The 14,569-nt window shown below is 40.9% G+C and overlaps 1 protein-coding gene across 7 annotated transcripts in view; it reads left to right on the top strand.

The window, feature by feature from the left end:
• robo1 (roundabout, axon guidance receptor, homolog 1 (Drosophila)) overlaps window positions 1–4,973 on the top strand; it is a 290,091-nt gene extending 285,118 nt beyond the window's left edge. For all 7 annotated transcript variants that reach the window (XM_046389557.1, XM_046389563.1, XM_046389560.1 and 4 more), the window contains 3 exons: window positions 2,707–2,982; window positions 3,114–3,307; window positions 3,715–4,973. In XM_046389557.1, coding sequence (XP_046245513.1) covers window positions 2,707–2,982; window positions 3,114–3,307; window positions 3,715–3,729 — 485 coding nt within the window. In that variant the 3' untranslated portion in view covers window positions 3,730–4,973. The remainder of the gene's footprint in view (window positions 1–2,706; window positions 2,983–3,113; window positions 3,308–3,714) is intronic.
• Window positions 4,974–14,569: the final 9,596 nt, after the last annotated feature.

Here is a 14,569-nt window from a genome sequence, read left to right on the forward strand (position 1 = left end):
TCTTAAATATTGTCAAATATCAAAATCATTTTAAAATCTCTAAGTTGATAGTTACGGTCTGTAAATGATATGAATAACTTAATACACCCAACACAATGATAAGAGAGACATGTGACATCAGTCGCAGATTAGCTGTGTCAGATAAGTCCACAGATGGCCAGTCGGTATCTGTTCCCTCTGCAGATACAGAAGGGAAAAGTGCAGCTGACCGAGTATGAGTCTACCAAGAGCCAGAGTTTTAATCATCTTCTCTCATGTGCTTATGCACATGCATACGAGCCATCACTTGTAATCTCTAATGGTGCAGAACAGATCAGGCAAGTGAAGGGCTGGAGGCCAGGACTGTGGGGTGGAGGAGGGGGCTGTCTCATGGGAGCGCTGCCCAGCATGGCTATGCTGACGCTGGGATGTCTGTCCACTTCAGCCACTAATGAAATTGATCCAGGTGCTCTGGCTCATACTGAAGTGCCACCTTTTACTGGGCAGAGCCTGGACATAAAACAAACAGCGGCTAAATAGTGGAACAGCTGCACAATGAAGGAAAAGCTTTAGCCTTGTTAAGTAAAAGCACAATTGAGCTTTTTTTACAGCATCATTCTTCACCACAACACAGCCTACTGTTTGAAAGCCCCTTTTTCTAACAGTTTCCTCTCCGCTTTGATGTCATGAAAAGATTTTTATTTTTTTTGATTTGTATCTGTATGTGAATGTGCGCACACGCTCACTCTGCTGTGTACAGTATGTGCTGTCCCAGAGCTGGTTCTCCTCTTAGTGTCAGGTGTCCTTGAGTGTTGGAAGCACTTGGCAGGGAGATTTAATATCTAGCTCACTGGGAGCCAGACCAGCTATATCACTGCAGAAAATCCAGCCCCCACCACCCCCAAACCTCCACCTCCTGCCATCATCCTTATATCCTGGCTTCTTCCTCATCCGCTGCCCCTCCCTTTGGACTGATCTCTCCATGCCTCTCCACGCTCCGCTCTTCTCCTGTGCTCCACTGTCCTCAGCCTTTGTTTGAGCAGCGAGGGGGTGGACTGACAGCTCTGCAGCTCTGTCTGTCCATCAGCCCTCCTGCTGATTGCATTTGATCTGAATGGATTGTTTTTCATTTGGAGGTTATTGCCTCCCCCCCCCCAACTCTGTCTGCACTTCAACCCCCATCCTGCATAGTCCTGTCTGTGGTCTGGAAGTCTGGCGCTGGGGTGATAGGTGAAGGAAGGCGATTTCATGAAATTTAAAGGAGGACAGAAAAAAAGAAAACACTCATCATATTTGCTGCACAAACAATATGCTGTGTTGTGTATTTCTGTAAATTGTTTTATGTCCCTTTACCTCTCTGATTGAGACTGCTATCCAGGCAGCATCACTATAAATACACATACACTTCAGTTAAGGTGGCAGTAAAACAAGTGAGCCAGCAAGAGAAGCAGCCTCCTTTCCCCACCCTTGACCCCTCTTTGACCCAGTCATTTCACTCTTGTTTGCACAGAAGATGTGGAAACAACCAAGTTATACTTCTCCCCATGATTCATTTTGCCTTTGACTCTAATGCCTTTGTCTCTCTCTTCTCTGAACTTAACCCTTTCCTGTCTCTTTTGATCTATCTCAGCCTTGTCTGCCTAATTAACCACCAGGCCCTCTGATACACCCTCCTTGGCAAGCCCAGAGACACTTTTCAGACCTCAGCTCTGTCCTCAATGATATTTCCTCATAAATCTAACAGGCGCTCTCCTCCTCCTGTGTAGTGAGCTATATCTCACAGACTGTGGCATTGATCGGACTCAGGCTGAGGCAGGACTCAGGAGGCAAGAGAGATATTAAAAAACTGCAGACGCCTCTCTGCTCTATGATATTGACTGCCCCCCTTTTGTATTCAGGAGGAGTGGATGTAGGTGGAGGATAATCAGAAGAGTGTATTGAGGCTGCCTGATTCCGCCAACAAGACGCAGCAAAGACAGCCTGTCCCATTAGCCTTTCAGGGGAAAAAAAGAACTAGTAGTGTCAATTCTTCACAAAGTCTAGAATTCCATTTCTTAAAAAAGAAAAGATTATAATGTATCATTCAATACATATCATATCATGTAAGCACTGTGGAAGAGTTGGTAAATTTATTAACTTTATAATCCTATGTGGCTTACGGATCTGGTTGCTGATGAAACCATCCTTCAGGTCGGAAGCTGATTAGAAGATGAAAAGCCATCGATCGCGAGCAGACAAGGCTTTTCTCTCGCCGTTTTGTTTAGATGGCTGTGTGATGTGTGAGAGGCTAGGCAGCCCACTGGCTGGCCTCATATGAATAATGGCTCAAGGACAAGCAGCATTGATTCATCGACAGGGGAAGTCGAGCAGGTCAGAGAGCCAGCTGCTGACCGTCACGCTCCCCTCTTCCTCCTCTCTTGCCTCTCGCTCAAATCTCATAACTCTCTGGCCAGATTCAGCCTCTCTAATGTCATCTGTTCTGTTTACTGTCTGCACAGAGGTGTTTCCATTTGGGGAAGCCATGTGTACAGATCTGAGTGTATGTACACACACTGCAGCTGTGTTTGTGCATCACCTTGCAGGTGTGAGACAACTGAGTGACAGATGATACACACTAAAGTTTGAAGAGTACACAGATTCTTGTTCCTCAGTGTTGTGCAGTTACCTAAACCCTGGTTATTGATGTTGGTGGTTAATGTGTTCTTTCTTCCTGTGTTTATCCTTCAGATCTCCCACCTCCGCCCATCCCACCTCCAGCAGTGCTTAAGTCACCTACACATCCTTCCAAGGCAGCCCTGGAGGGCAGGGGAGTGATTTCCCCCAAAGCATGTGAGGGTCGAGACAAGAGAGGAGGGACGGGGGGCTATCGTCCCCGAGAGGGCTCGGACGCCAAAACCAGCTCATCTGAGCGCAGAGACGCTCAGGAGAGACAAAAGACAAGTCATGGAGGGAAAGGGAATAAACACGAGGGCAGCACCACCAACAAAACACGCCAACAAGCAGGTACTAACAAATACAGTGTGATCACAGTATGATGTATTTTTGGTTACAATGTGTAATCAAAAATGCTGCTGTGTGCAGTTTTTTTGATTATGCAAGTCTCAATTCTCACTATTATTGCTCTTTGTCCCAAGATTCAGAGGATATTCTGCCCTATAGCCGACCACAGTTCCCCACAGTCAACAGCCCCAGAGACCCAAGCTCCTCCAGCTCCATGTCCTCCAGGGGCTCAGGAGGCCGGCGGAGAGGAGAAGGAGGCCGCAGGAACCCTGCAGAAATGGGCCTCAACACCACGGGGGCCTTCCAACCAGGAGATGAAGAGCTAGAGGTATGGACTAATCAAGTACACATGCTACCTCTCAACATGATCTGAGTGTAGAGGCTGATGTTTGAGTGTTTAAAAAAAGCAAGGTAACAACACATCGTCTGATTCCATTTTTTGACAATCCAAGATTATCAGAAAAAAACAGTCATAATCCGTACCAATCAACCTACCATCAACCATCTGGTGGCCTAACCTGGACTAACCATTTGACTGGTGACATTGTCTCTAAATTGCCTCAAACCAAGCTTGACATTTTTGAAATTCAACTCCCTGTTGCACATATGTTGATATACACACAGACACTGATATATCTGCAATAAGCTAATATCAACTGATTTATCATCTTGACTCTAGCCATGTAAAATGTATGCTAACCAACATTTTTGTCTTGTTTTGCTGTTTTTACCCAGATGGCAGAAAGCTGAAGAACAGAAGAGGAAAACGAGGGACTGTCCTGATTTTTCCAAGAGTGGAGCACCATTATTTCTCTTACGATTTTAAATATCTCAGTATTTCACCATCATGTTGGCTGCCATCATACTGTCCATCAGTAGTGTTTCTTTACATCTGGAAAACAGACCAATGTTTTGTTTTGTTTATTTCCCTAACTTATCATTTTCTATGTCCATTAAAAAAGAAAAAAAATGAGTGTCTAAAGATAAAAAGAATGGTGCATTCAAAGCAAAATACGCAGTAGTATATTTATGTTTGATTCCAATGCAATATGGAGTGAAATCCTACTCCAGACATTGACATGACTCGGCTTGCCTTGACAAGAACTGGGAGCCCCTACAGTCAGATGTTAACTGTAATAAAATAGCTGCAAGCAGAGAGGGGTGGACTGTCTGTAAATATACTTGTATACATGATGTCTTCTTGTTTTGCCCATTGTGGTACCTCAAATTTGTCTTCCTTGTTTTATTTTGCGAATTCTAATTTTATAATGCCAGTAAATATAATTATTATTTTATCATTTCCATCCATGTTGTAAATTGCTATATTATTTAGCTGCCCCAAGAAAGTGCCACTTTGGGATTTTTTTTTTCTTTTATTTTGTTTTTTGTAATGCACTGTTATGTTTCGTGTTGTCGTCAATGTTTGTTATTTGTTTTACTTTGGTTTTAAAAGCACAATCACTAAACTTTATTTTAAACCATTCTATCTATTAACCTTTTTGTCTTACTGGAGGAAAACAGGTATGACAAAAGAGTCTAGTTAATCCTGATGATGATGATGATGATGTAGGTTGCTGTTTACGAAGGCTGTGCTTGAAATGAGACTCCTTGCGTTGTGATTTTCTCCCTCTCCAGTTCTGACGCTAGCTCAAGTGATGAAAGACAGTTAATGTGATTCATAGCTGCAATGTAAATAACTTTTCGCATTGACCATGAACTCAGCTATTGCACATTAATCGAAATGGTTTTGTTGTCTACTAATGCACTTAAACGAATGTCAAATACAGGAAATAAGAGTCACTTTGGGAATCTGGAGAGGTTGTAATTGGACAAGAAGAGTCTCTTTTCTTGATGAGGCAGGGGTGATGGACCCCTGTTTTTTTAAGAGAAAGGGTGCTGTTGTTTATTCATAGGACATCTGCAAACATTTGTTTCGTAAAGCAAAAAAAGTAAAAATAACCTAAAAAAAGATGAATAAAAAAGTTCAAACTGCACATGTGCTTTTGGTCATTTATATTCTATTCACATTTTTGGAAAGGATTAAGGGTGGCGTTTTATATTTTTCTTAATCTAAACAAATCTCACAAAAAAAGAGACTTAAACTAACAACACATCACACATGATGCTTCAGTACAACTCCCATTCCATGAAAACTGGGACACTGTGCAAAACAAATGAAACAAAGATCTTCATTTGACACTTATTTCAAAACTGTGGCTTGTCGGCTTCACTGATTATTGTAAACATGCATATATCTTAAATTTAATGTCTGTTTGAACACATTCTGTATGCGAACAGGCTCACCACTTCGTCAAACACATGATAGTATAAAAGACATGACTTTTTTAACCACAGTTTGTTTGCAAATCATTGCATACTGTTATTAATGCTTCACACAGCATCCCAACTGTTTTTGAATAGTGGTTTAGTGGTTGTACTCATCACACCTCATCAGTAGCTAGGAACAATGCACACTGCTGGTACTTACAGCACGAAGGCCATACATGCAGACGCCCTAAAACACCTGTTTGCAGATCAGTAATTCTGCCTGTTCTGTCACGGTTTACACCTGTCAACTGCAAACAAAGACATCATGCTAATGCAGCTCTCATTATAACCATTATGCACAGATATGACTGCAGGACCCATACTATTTGTTTATCTTTCAAATCTCAGTCACCATTGTTGATCATCTTAACAATATCTCATAATCAAGTTTATGTTACATAAAAAAGGGCCCTACCAAAAAAGAAATCCTTGAATATATTGGAAAATGTTCTTGTGCATATGCATCAATTATCTATACACACACACACATATATATATATATATATATATATATATATATATATATATATATATATATACACCTGGCCCTGTGACACTAAACATGGGATTGACTCAAAATAAACTACAGCACCTACGTTTTTGGTAATGAACATTGTCCAGTGCAACAGTGGGGCTAATTAATGGCTATCACTGTTTTAGTTTGAAGTTTTTTCATGGTGCTTGTTAATAAAATAAAAATGGAACTTAAAATTCTATTGATTTATCTTATGGTAATTAACCATGTGTGCAAAGTACACAACACAAACGTTTGCGGAGAAATGAAAAACTGCTCATAAAAGTCATAAATGTATTTTACTGACACATTTATTAAGGTTGTAATTGAAAAGCATCATAATAAAGCTCAATGTCGGTGCATCTATTGAATTCTAATTTGAAATCATCTGAGCTGGCTCACCCTAAAGGACACGATGTACTTCAACAACACTGTCAAGGAGGGAGCCATCAATATCCTTGGCTCAGAGGCTAAACGGCTACTGCTGTTCTATACAGTAGCTATTCAAATGTATTACCTAATGTCAATTCCATTAGCGTTCTCAATTGCTCACAATATCAGCATCCCAAGTCGGTCAGTAAAGGCATTTGAAAGCCATAGAGAGAGAAGCTAAAACCAACAGTGAAGGGATTATATTCAATTTGACAGGCCTAGATTGCTGCCAATTAGGCGTGAGGAGGCTTCAATGAGGTTACATAAGAGAGTGAATACCAAGCTCATCTTATTTCTCATTACTCACTAGCCGGTGGGATAGCTGCTGATGCGACAAAACAAAATATACATAAAATCACGAGATGACACTGTCGCTGCAGAGCAACTCGAGACAGCGACTTATCCTGATTGGAGACCGAAATACATTTGTTCCAGTTTATTAAATCTAACCTGCCTACTGCTTATTCTCACACAGGCAATAACCTGGCCTATGGGAGTCTTCAATGTCAGCCACTGTCTGTCTGGCTTATTCAAACATCAGTGATGAAGAAAGAGATGATTCCTCCCCTTCATACTCCCTCCTGAGCCTCAAAAGAACTGGAATGGAAGTCTTGTTTTTACAAGCTAATGACTAGAGCTGCCCACCTCAACATCCTAAAGCCTCAAGAGACCGACTGCTTCAAGTGCTCTGCCATTAGACCGATAAGAGACTCCACGTCTATTAGACTAATTTATTACAACAGTTGGTGAGTTTTATTTATTTATTTTTTGGGTTAATTTAAACATATTTAATTTTACTTTTCATCACAATTTTTACATTAAAAAATCAAGAGCTACAAAAACCTATTTTTAAAATAGTATGTTACATAAAATATGCATACTTGTTATTTTCAGAAATAAAATAAGCTAATTTGTGCTGACATTTGGTGTTTACAGAGACAAATTAGAAACATATGAGTAGAATTCAGTAATGTTTTTATAATGGTTTAGTTATGACAACTGTGGGTTCTGAATTCCCACTCCCCTCCCCCTCCTCTGCTCTTAGCTTTTGGAGCTCCCTTCCACCCTCCTTCATTCCCCCAGGTGTTCTCTAATAAGCACCTTTCTAAACAAGAACAAATTTGGAACAGGGTAGAGCATCACCTTATGCCTCCATCCATCATTTTAATGAGTGGAGGTGTGTCCAGGCCCCACAATGAGATGCAGGTGATTAAGGATATTAAGCTGATACCCTGACTGCCTGGGTTATTCACCCCCCCCCACCCATTCAATTGCATGAATATGCACGATGTAGCTAGAGATCTTCAGTCTAGTCCTTACAGTTACTCTACCTGTGTGCTTTAGGGAAGGCTCAGAGGTGTAGTGGCATCTACATCATTATAAAAGGTGGGTAATCAAAATGGGGTAAAAAGAGGATTGTGTCTGCATTTAGTATAATAATGTATTTTTCACTGACTTCAAAGGTTTTCTCATGTGATGTGTGAAAAATAACTGCACTACTATCCCTATATATACAATTATATCACATCGACCCTACACTTGTGATGCTTAGCGAGCCCTTTCTCTTGTTGGTTAGTGTATTTGGCTTTTTGGAATATTAGTCAAAAAAAAAAAACTATTCTGTGACATTTCATTTCAACAAATTAAATGACTAATTATGAAGATAATCTCCAGATTACTCAGTCGTGAAAATGATTGTTAGTTCTGGCCCTAAGTGGTTGGAAAATGGTTATATTGTCTTAATAGGCCAAAAAGAGGCCAACAAAAAGAAGAAAAAAACATTTTACAGGACTAAAAAGTAGCACCTGCATCAGTCAGGTTCACCGTCTTCCCAGTCTGCAAATAAAGGAATGCCAGCATAGAGTGAATGAATGAGTCTAATTTCTCAGAAGGAGGTACATTTTAAGACAAAAGACTCACTCACCCAATTTATTATGCTAATGTCAGTATGAGGAATGTAATTACTCTATAGGAAAATGCTAAACACGTACACATTTGTAAAGCACACTAACCTCTCCTATTCTTCCAGCTTCCTTTTTCTTTATGCCTTCAGTGTTTCACTTTTTGCAATCAATAATTTAAACTGCTGTTGCTTTCAAGTCTGTCCCAGCAGCCAGAAACTAATTTCTTTTGTGCACATTCAGGCTGTCTCTCATTTCTGATCGCCAAACTGCTTCATTAACCTCCTTCCTAAACTAGGAGGTAATTAAGTGAACAGCTGTGCACTGTCTGACAACTCATCCTACTGTCGCTACCCTCCACGAGAACGCCAGCGAGGAGCCCATCATCACAGGTGCACAGTGTTTAGACAGCTTACCAGCACCTCTCCACAGCCATTTACACTACAGCTGCAGGTCAAACGCCACCTCTCCAGACAATCAATCAAAACTCATTTAGGTTTAATGATCTCGCCAACCAGCCCATCACAATTTCACATCGTTACAAAAAGTTGGTTTTAATCAAAGTTAAACTCTTAAGTTGTTTCAGCTTGTCAAAACTGAACTGAGATGACTTATAGTAAAAGATAGCCGTCAGTGGTGAGACTGCCAGACGTAATGAGAGAGGGAGTGTGGACGCCGGCCAAACCCAAGTTTTTTTTTTTTAATAACTGAGAAGTAATCTGGGTGATTTGTACATCCATTTGTCACTTAGCCAGTCATTCTAACCATCCTTATTTAGTGCCGATGGGGTCCGCACAATTAACCCAGAGGAATATTGCCCCTTCGTGCCGTCCCCTGGAATCTTCCCTCACTCAGCTTTTTTCTCTGCTGTCCTCTTTGCATCTGTAAGCTGATCTCACCATCTAACATTTAATATCACCAATGACTAATGGTCTTAATCAAAGTGCTTATGATAATTATGAATACTGTTATGGGCTCTTTGATTCGTATATCAATTTGCCAGATTCATTTCACTAATTATGTACATGGTGTGTAGAGGGGAAAAAGGAAAACACTGGTGAGAGACTTCTAAAGAAGTAATCTTAGATGCCTAACAGAAATTCAAGATATGCATGCAAGATAATCTGTGGAGAAACTTCAGGTAACAGTCAGAAAATATTTAGGAGGTCAGAGTAACATCGACCAATCATGTTCAAAGGGACTTGGATGCATGAAGGGGAACCGGACCATGTAAGGAGCAAAAGAGCCTTCCAACCAACTGCTATCATCTAACAAGCCAGTCATCTTTAAGGAGCAGCGATTATTCAGTTGCATTTGCTTTGTAAATAATTTGCCAATAAACTAAACTAAAGAACATTGTTTAATTACCTTAGTACTACCCTCACCACCGCCTGCATTGCCTGGAAATTTAACTGAGAAAAAAACTGACCAGATGGGAATGCTTGTTCTGAGGGCCAAATTTTACACCTTAAAATGCACTTTACATTGATGCAAACCTTCAGCTGGTCCTACACTGCCATAAAATACTGCAGCTCAGTACTTAGCCCAGTGTAACCAGTGATATTGCCTTATAGTAAATGTTCTTCTTCGCCAAAATTCTGAGCCCCTTTTCATGAAGTGTTAATGTCATTTTGTCTAGCCTCTGTGGATTGTCAGTGAAGCTCCTGCCCAATACAACATTTCTCCCATTACAGATATGATTGATTTCTGCTAGATTACAAAACAGAACATACAGAGAGAAATATGCTGTGGGTGTGTGAATCTGTCACCCACTCATTTCCATGTGAATCCAAGGAAACCCATTAGAGGACCCTTGTCTTAGTCGAGGCATGATTGAAATAACCTCTGAACCCTTGTGAGTCCTCCCCAAGGTCAGGAATGCCCAATGCAAACATACAATCACGCCACTGAAAAGAGACATGTTTTCATAACAGCTCAACAGAACACTGACATGACCAATCATAGAGGCTAAATGTAGATGATGAGAGACAAAACGCCCGGCAGTGCTTGATGTTCAGTGAGGGCACATAATGGCGATAAATTAGTGTGTTTTCTTAGTCAAATGACCTGAGGAGTGCTGTTGATTCGAACGGCTGGTGTTCTTTAGACATTGATAGATGGAAGGTGAGGACATGGGTGAGCGGGCTGCGGAGGTGTTAGAGAGAAGGGAGGATTGTGGCAGTGGAGTTTAAAGGGTGTGGGCACCTTTGGATTCAACCTTTCTGTATTCTACCCTCTTTCTTTCTATCTTTCCGTTGCTGACAGGCTGCTGAATGACTGAGTGGGGAGGGTGAGACATGGGTTCATCACGCTTTGTGTGGCCTTGTTTTTTTTTTTTTCTCCCCCCCCTTCACATAAAGATGGCTGATGCGCTTGTGTTGCCATCTTAAGCTGTTGTTTTACAGCCATGGCCATTTTTCTTTTTTATGACCCTGACCTACCACAGAGCAACAGCTACACCATTCCATCTCCATTTATCTTTTTATTTGATATGTTTGTATTTTAACTGGTGAATTTAAAGTAGATAAAGGGAGTGATTGCTAAAGACGGGGTGGCATCATATGACTGGCTTGAGGTTGTATGTTATTTGACTGCAGCTTATTTCGAGATCGTGTCCAGAGCTTGTTCTATCGATTATTATTTTTCTCCCTCTCAAAAAAGACTAATGAGCCCAGAGAATTCCACAAGAAAGGTTAATACAATATTGAAATGTCAGGAGATTAATGATATTGTTCTTTCTTCCTATGGTCCTGCAGGAGAGGGTGACAAATGTCTTGCCCTTTTCACTCTGTTCCTCCCTATTTGTGATCTTTTCATCTCTCTTCCTCTCATTCTCTTTGTCTATGTGTCTATTTCTCCTTTATTCTCCATATCCCGTTTTTTTTTTTTTTTTTCACGCTTCATCTCTTTGTCTCTTCTCCGTTCTCCTCCACTGGCCATGGTCTCCAGATGCCAAGGACTTATCCTAACCACTGTGGTGTAAAGTCAGTAGCTATATGCAGTGACACAACACAGGAGATGGGCTGTGCTGTTCGCTGTGTGCAGTTGTCAGCAAATGAATAGCATTGATCCATCTTCATTAGGAGGCGGTGAGATTTCAGTGTGAGGAGTTTGCCTTCTGTCAAGAGCAGAAACTCTTCCTTATGCACTAGACCATCAAATGGTTTATTGTTAGTTTTCAGCTTAGACGTAAAAAAGAGGAAGTTTTCTGTCTTTCGAGAGACACAGAAATTAGACGTTAACTGGTCTGATGTGTTCAGTGCTTCTGTGGTGCCCATTTTGACTCCACCCATACTCCTGCAGCACGCTGGCATGGGGTCCAAGTTTTAATCAACTCTGCATAATTGGAGTGATTCCCTGTCTTGCTGTATATTTCAATCCATCTGTATAATTACGGTGAATTAAAGTCTTTGTAAGAAGAAAAAGGGAGGGAGTAGTCTCTCATACCCCCACCCCACCCCCTCACTGTAGCTTACACAATTACACACCATCTTGAGAGAAAGAGGAAATTACCTCTTTTGTCATCTCATTTTTCACTGGTGGGGGCTAAACAAGCACGAGCGTCAACAATAATTAATGCATCACGACAAGCTGGGTACAGAACATCCCCTATATCCATTTCAATATTACAGATTAACTAATTAGCTGTACACTTTAAGACAAAATCACTTTTGTTCTTAGAGGTATTTTCTGCTGTAGAAGTGGTGGTAAAAGGAACAGGAGGGAATTGTGATCTTCTGCCTTGCTATGAGGGCTTTGGGCCAGCCATGCTTCAGTGCAGTAATTGCATCGATGAGGAGAAAAGCAGTGGCTTGGAGGCGAGCATGGCTCATCATTACTCTGTGTGGAGCTATACCAGCCCTAAGGTAAGTCATTACTGCAGTGTGTCAATAGCTGATGCTGTTCTATTATAGAAGCCAAACGTTAGACCTCCCCAGGTAAAGTGACCACTTCCTGCCTTCAGGTTAAAGGTTCAGGCAATTACAGGGATCCTAATTCATCTTCTGTGCATTCTAGGTGATCCTCTGAATTGGTCAAGTAAGATCCAGCTTCCAGCAACTGGAACAGAAATAAAGATGCAACTATTGCTTCTTTCCTCTGCTCCTTTGATACCATCATTGGCATCCTATTGTTGTAGGCCGATCCCTGGACTATGTCTCTCTCATTTCCTCATTTCATCCATCCTGCAGCAGACAGCTACTATCTCTCCCTCTGTATGGCAGACATCTGGAGAGAATGGCCAAATCACTTTACTATCCCACGGGGGGAACAGTCCTCCAATAACTTCCAACTCCATGCAGGAAGTCCTGCATTAACCATGAAGCCTGTTTGCCAAGTCAGGTTTCATTCATTTTATCAGACCTGCCAGATCCTTTGAATAATTGCTCTTCTACAGTGTGGCTCTTTGTTTTATTGTTCTGAACTCAAGCCAGTCATTGTTCAGCACTGAGGTTGCTGTAGTGTTTATGGTGTAGTTCACAGGAGATACGCTGTACAAGTGAAGCATTTAAGGCACTAAAAACAATAACACGGTTATTGTGAAAATGATTATGGTAGCAGTCGTAGCTTTAACAACCGTTTGTTGTTGATTGCTCAGTAGATTTATTCCCGAATAGAGATTAAATCACCAGGCTATGTATGGCTTTCTTTTCCATAATTGAATCTAAGTCATCTTTATCTTCATTTATCTGTCTCTGAAGGTCTTTTGTTCTGAAACAGTCATCTCCCAATCTCCAGCCCTTTATGAGACATTTAACACTGACCTTGGCTTTCTCCCAATTTTCACCTCACTACCTCTTCCCTTTTGACCCTCGCCCCATTTTTTCTTCCTCTTCATCTCTCCATCATTGTCACTCTGCCTCTAACTTCCCCGCAATTGCAGCATTTCCTCACGCAGTGCTTCCGACAGCCAATTTATACAGTGGCAGGACACATCTATCTCCTGCAAGTTTGAGGAGTGCTGCTCTGTCTCTACCAGACCCCTGACTTGCTCACAGTCGTACCTGCAGCCCTGGGCTCTCTGCAATTCCACCCGAACGCTTTTGCCTCATGAAAGTTTGCTTTGAATTTGGCAGGTGCAAACTGAGCTGTGCAGAATGAAAGGTATGTCAAACTCATTTCTAAAGAGTTTCTGACATGCTTCATCTAGGACTGCAGATTACCAGAAAAAAAACAAAAAAACAAAACTGCCTGCATACTCTAAATCTGTCTTGTAATATTAATAAATATGATTAATTATATTTTCACAGTTTATTATTGAAGAAAGGATGGATTATGAATTATATTACAGTGTTATTAACACATTATTTAATTAAAGAAAGGCAGGGGGAAAATATGTTTTTAGTTCAGAAACAACTGGCTAAACAACAGATTTGTCTATCAAATTAATTCTTGATCAAATCACTGAAGTCACGTCACAAGTAAAAAATATCAAAAATTCCCCAAACATGAGGATTTTCTGCAAGATGTCTCCTTGGCTGTGGAAAATCTTTTTAATAACAAAAAACTACCAACAAATTATCATGGCAAGTAATCATTAGTTGCAGCCCTAAATGTCTTTTGACTGATTCAAACACTTAAAATACTCTAACTCACCAATCAAGTCTCCCGTGTCACAGATTCGGCCTCTGTAGGTCGGACCAATGCCTCAGAATTAAGAACAAAGCAACCATTGTATGTGACTACAAGTTCACATGCATTAATGTTGTACTCAGTGCCGTTGGTTCTCTCCTGGGTGATCAGCCCTGACTTCCATGCTACATGTCCTCTGTGAGTTCAGGCATGAGATTTGTGCTGGCTGCACAAATCTCACAGCAAGTGAAACTGCAGCGAGCTTGTGAAGCAGCAATAAAGAGCAACACAAGCAATAAGTGGAGTGCAGTACTGTTATCACTGGGTTATGGTGCCTTAAAAGTCTGCTCAAACTAGTTCTGGGTCTCTCTGGTGGATTTGCACGGCTCTTCAAAGCATTTCACCATATTTGATAACCTAATGTTCAGTCTTTTTCTGTGTATATCCTCTTAATCAGTCATGTAATGAACTACGTTGGTAGTACTGTTTAAATTAATTATACATCAACCCAAATAGATACAGTACATCCACACTACAGCTTTATGTGATTACAAGACCAATAGAAAGATCAAAAACTCTGCACACTTTACATAAGTGGGCCTTCCATTTCTCAGAGGCCAGTTATCTCCTTGAGGATACAGAGCTGAAGTAAATTAGTGCAAATATTTTTCTTGGAAAGAGGACAAATCACATGCTAGATTTTTTTGTCACAAGTTGCATTTTTCCAATTTGTGTTTGTAATTAGGGTGTGCAGCACCCAGACATCCAGCGGATAATCTGGCCTTTCTGTATTAGACAGGAAGTGGACCATGAAAGTAATTGGTGAGTGTTGCACAAATTGGAT

This window comes from Scatophagus argus, chromosome 5, assembly GCF_020382885.2.
Source record: "Scatophagus argus isolate fScaArg1 chromosome 5, fScaArg1.pri, whole genome shotgun sequence".
Lineage (NCBI taxonomy): Eukaryota > Metazoa > Chordata > Actinopteri > Scatophagidae > Scatophagus > Scatophagus argus.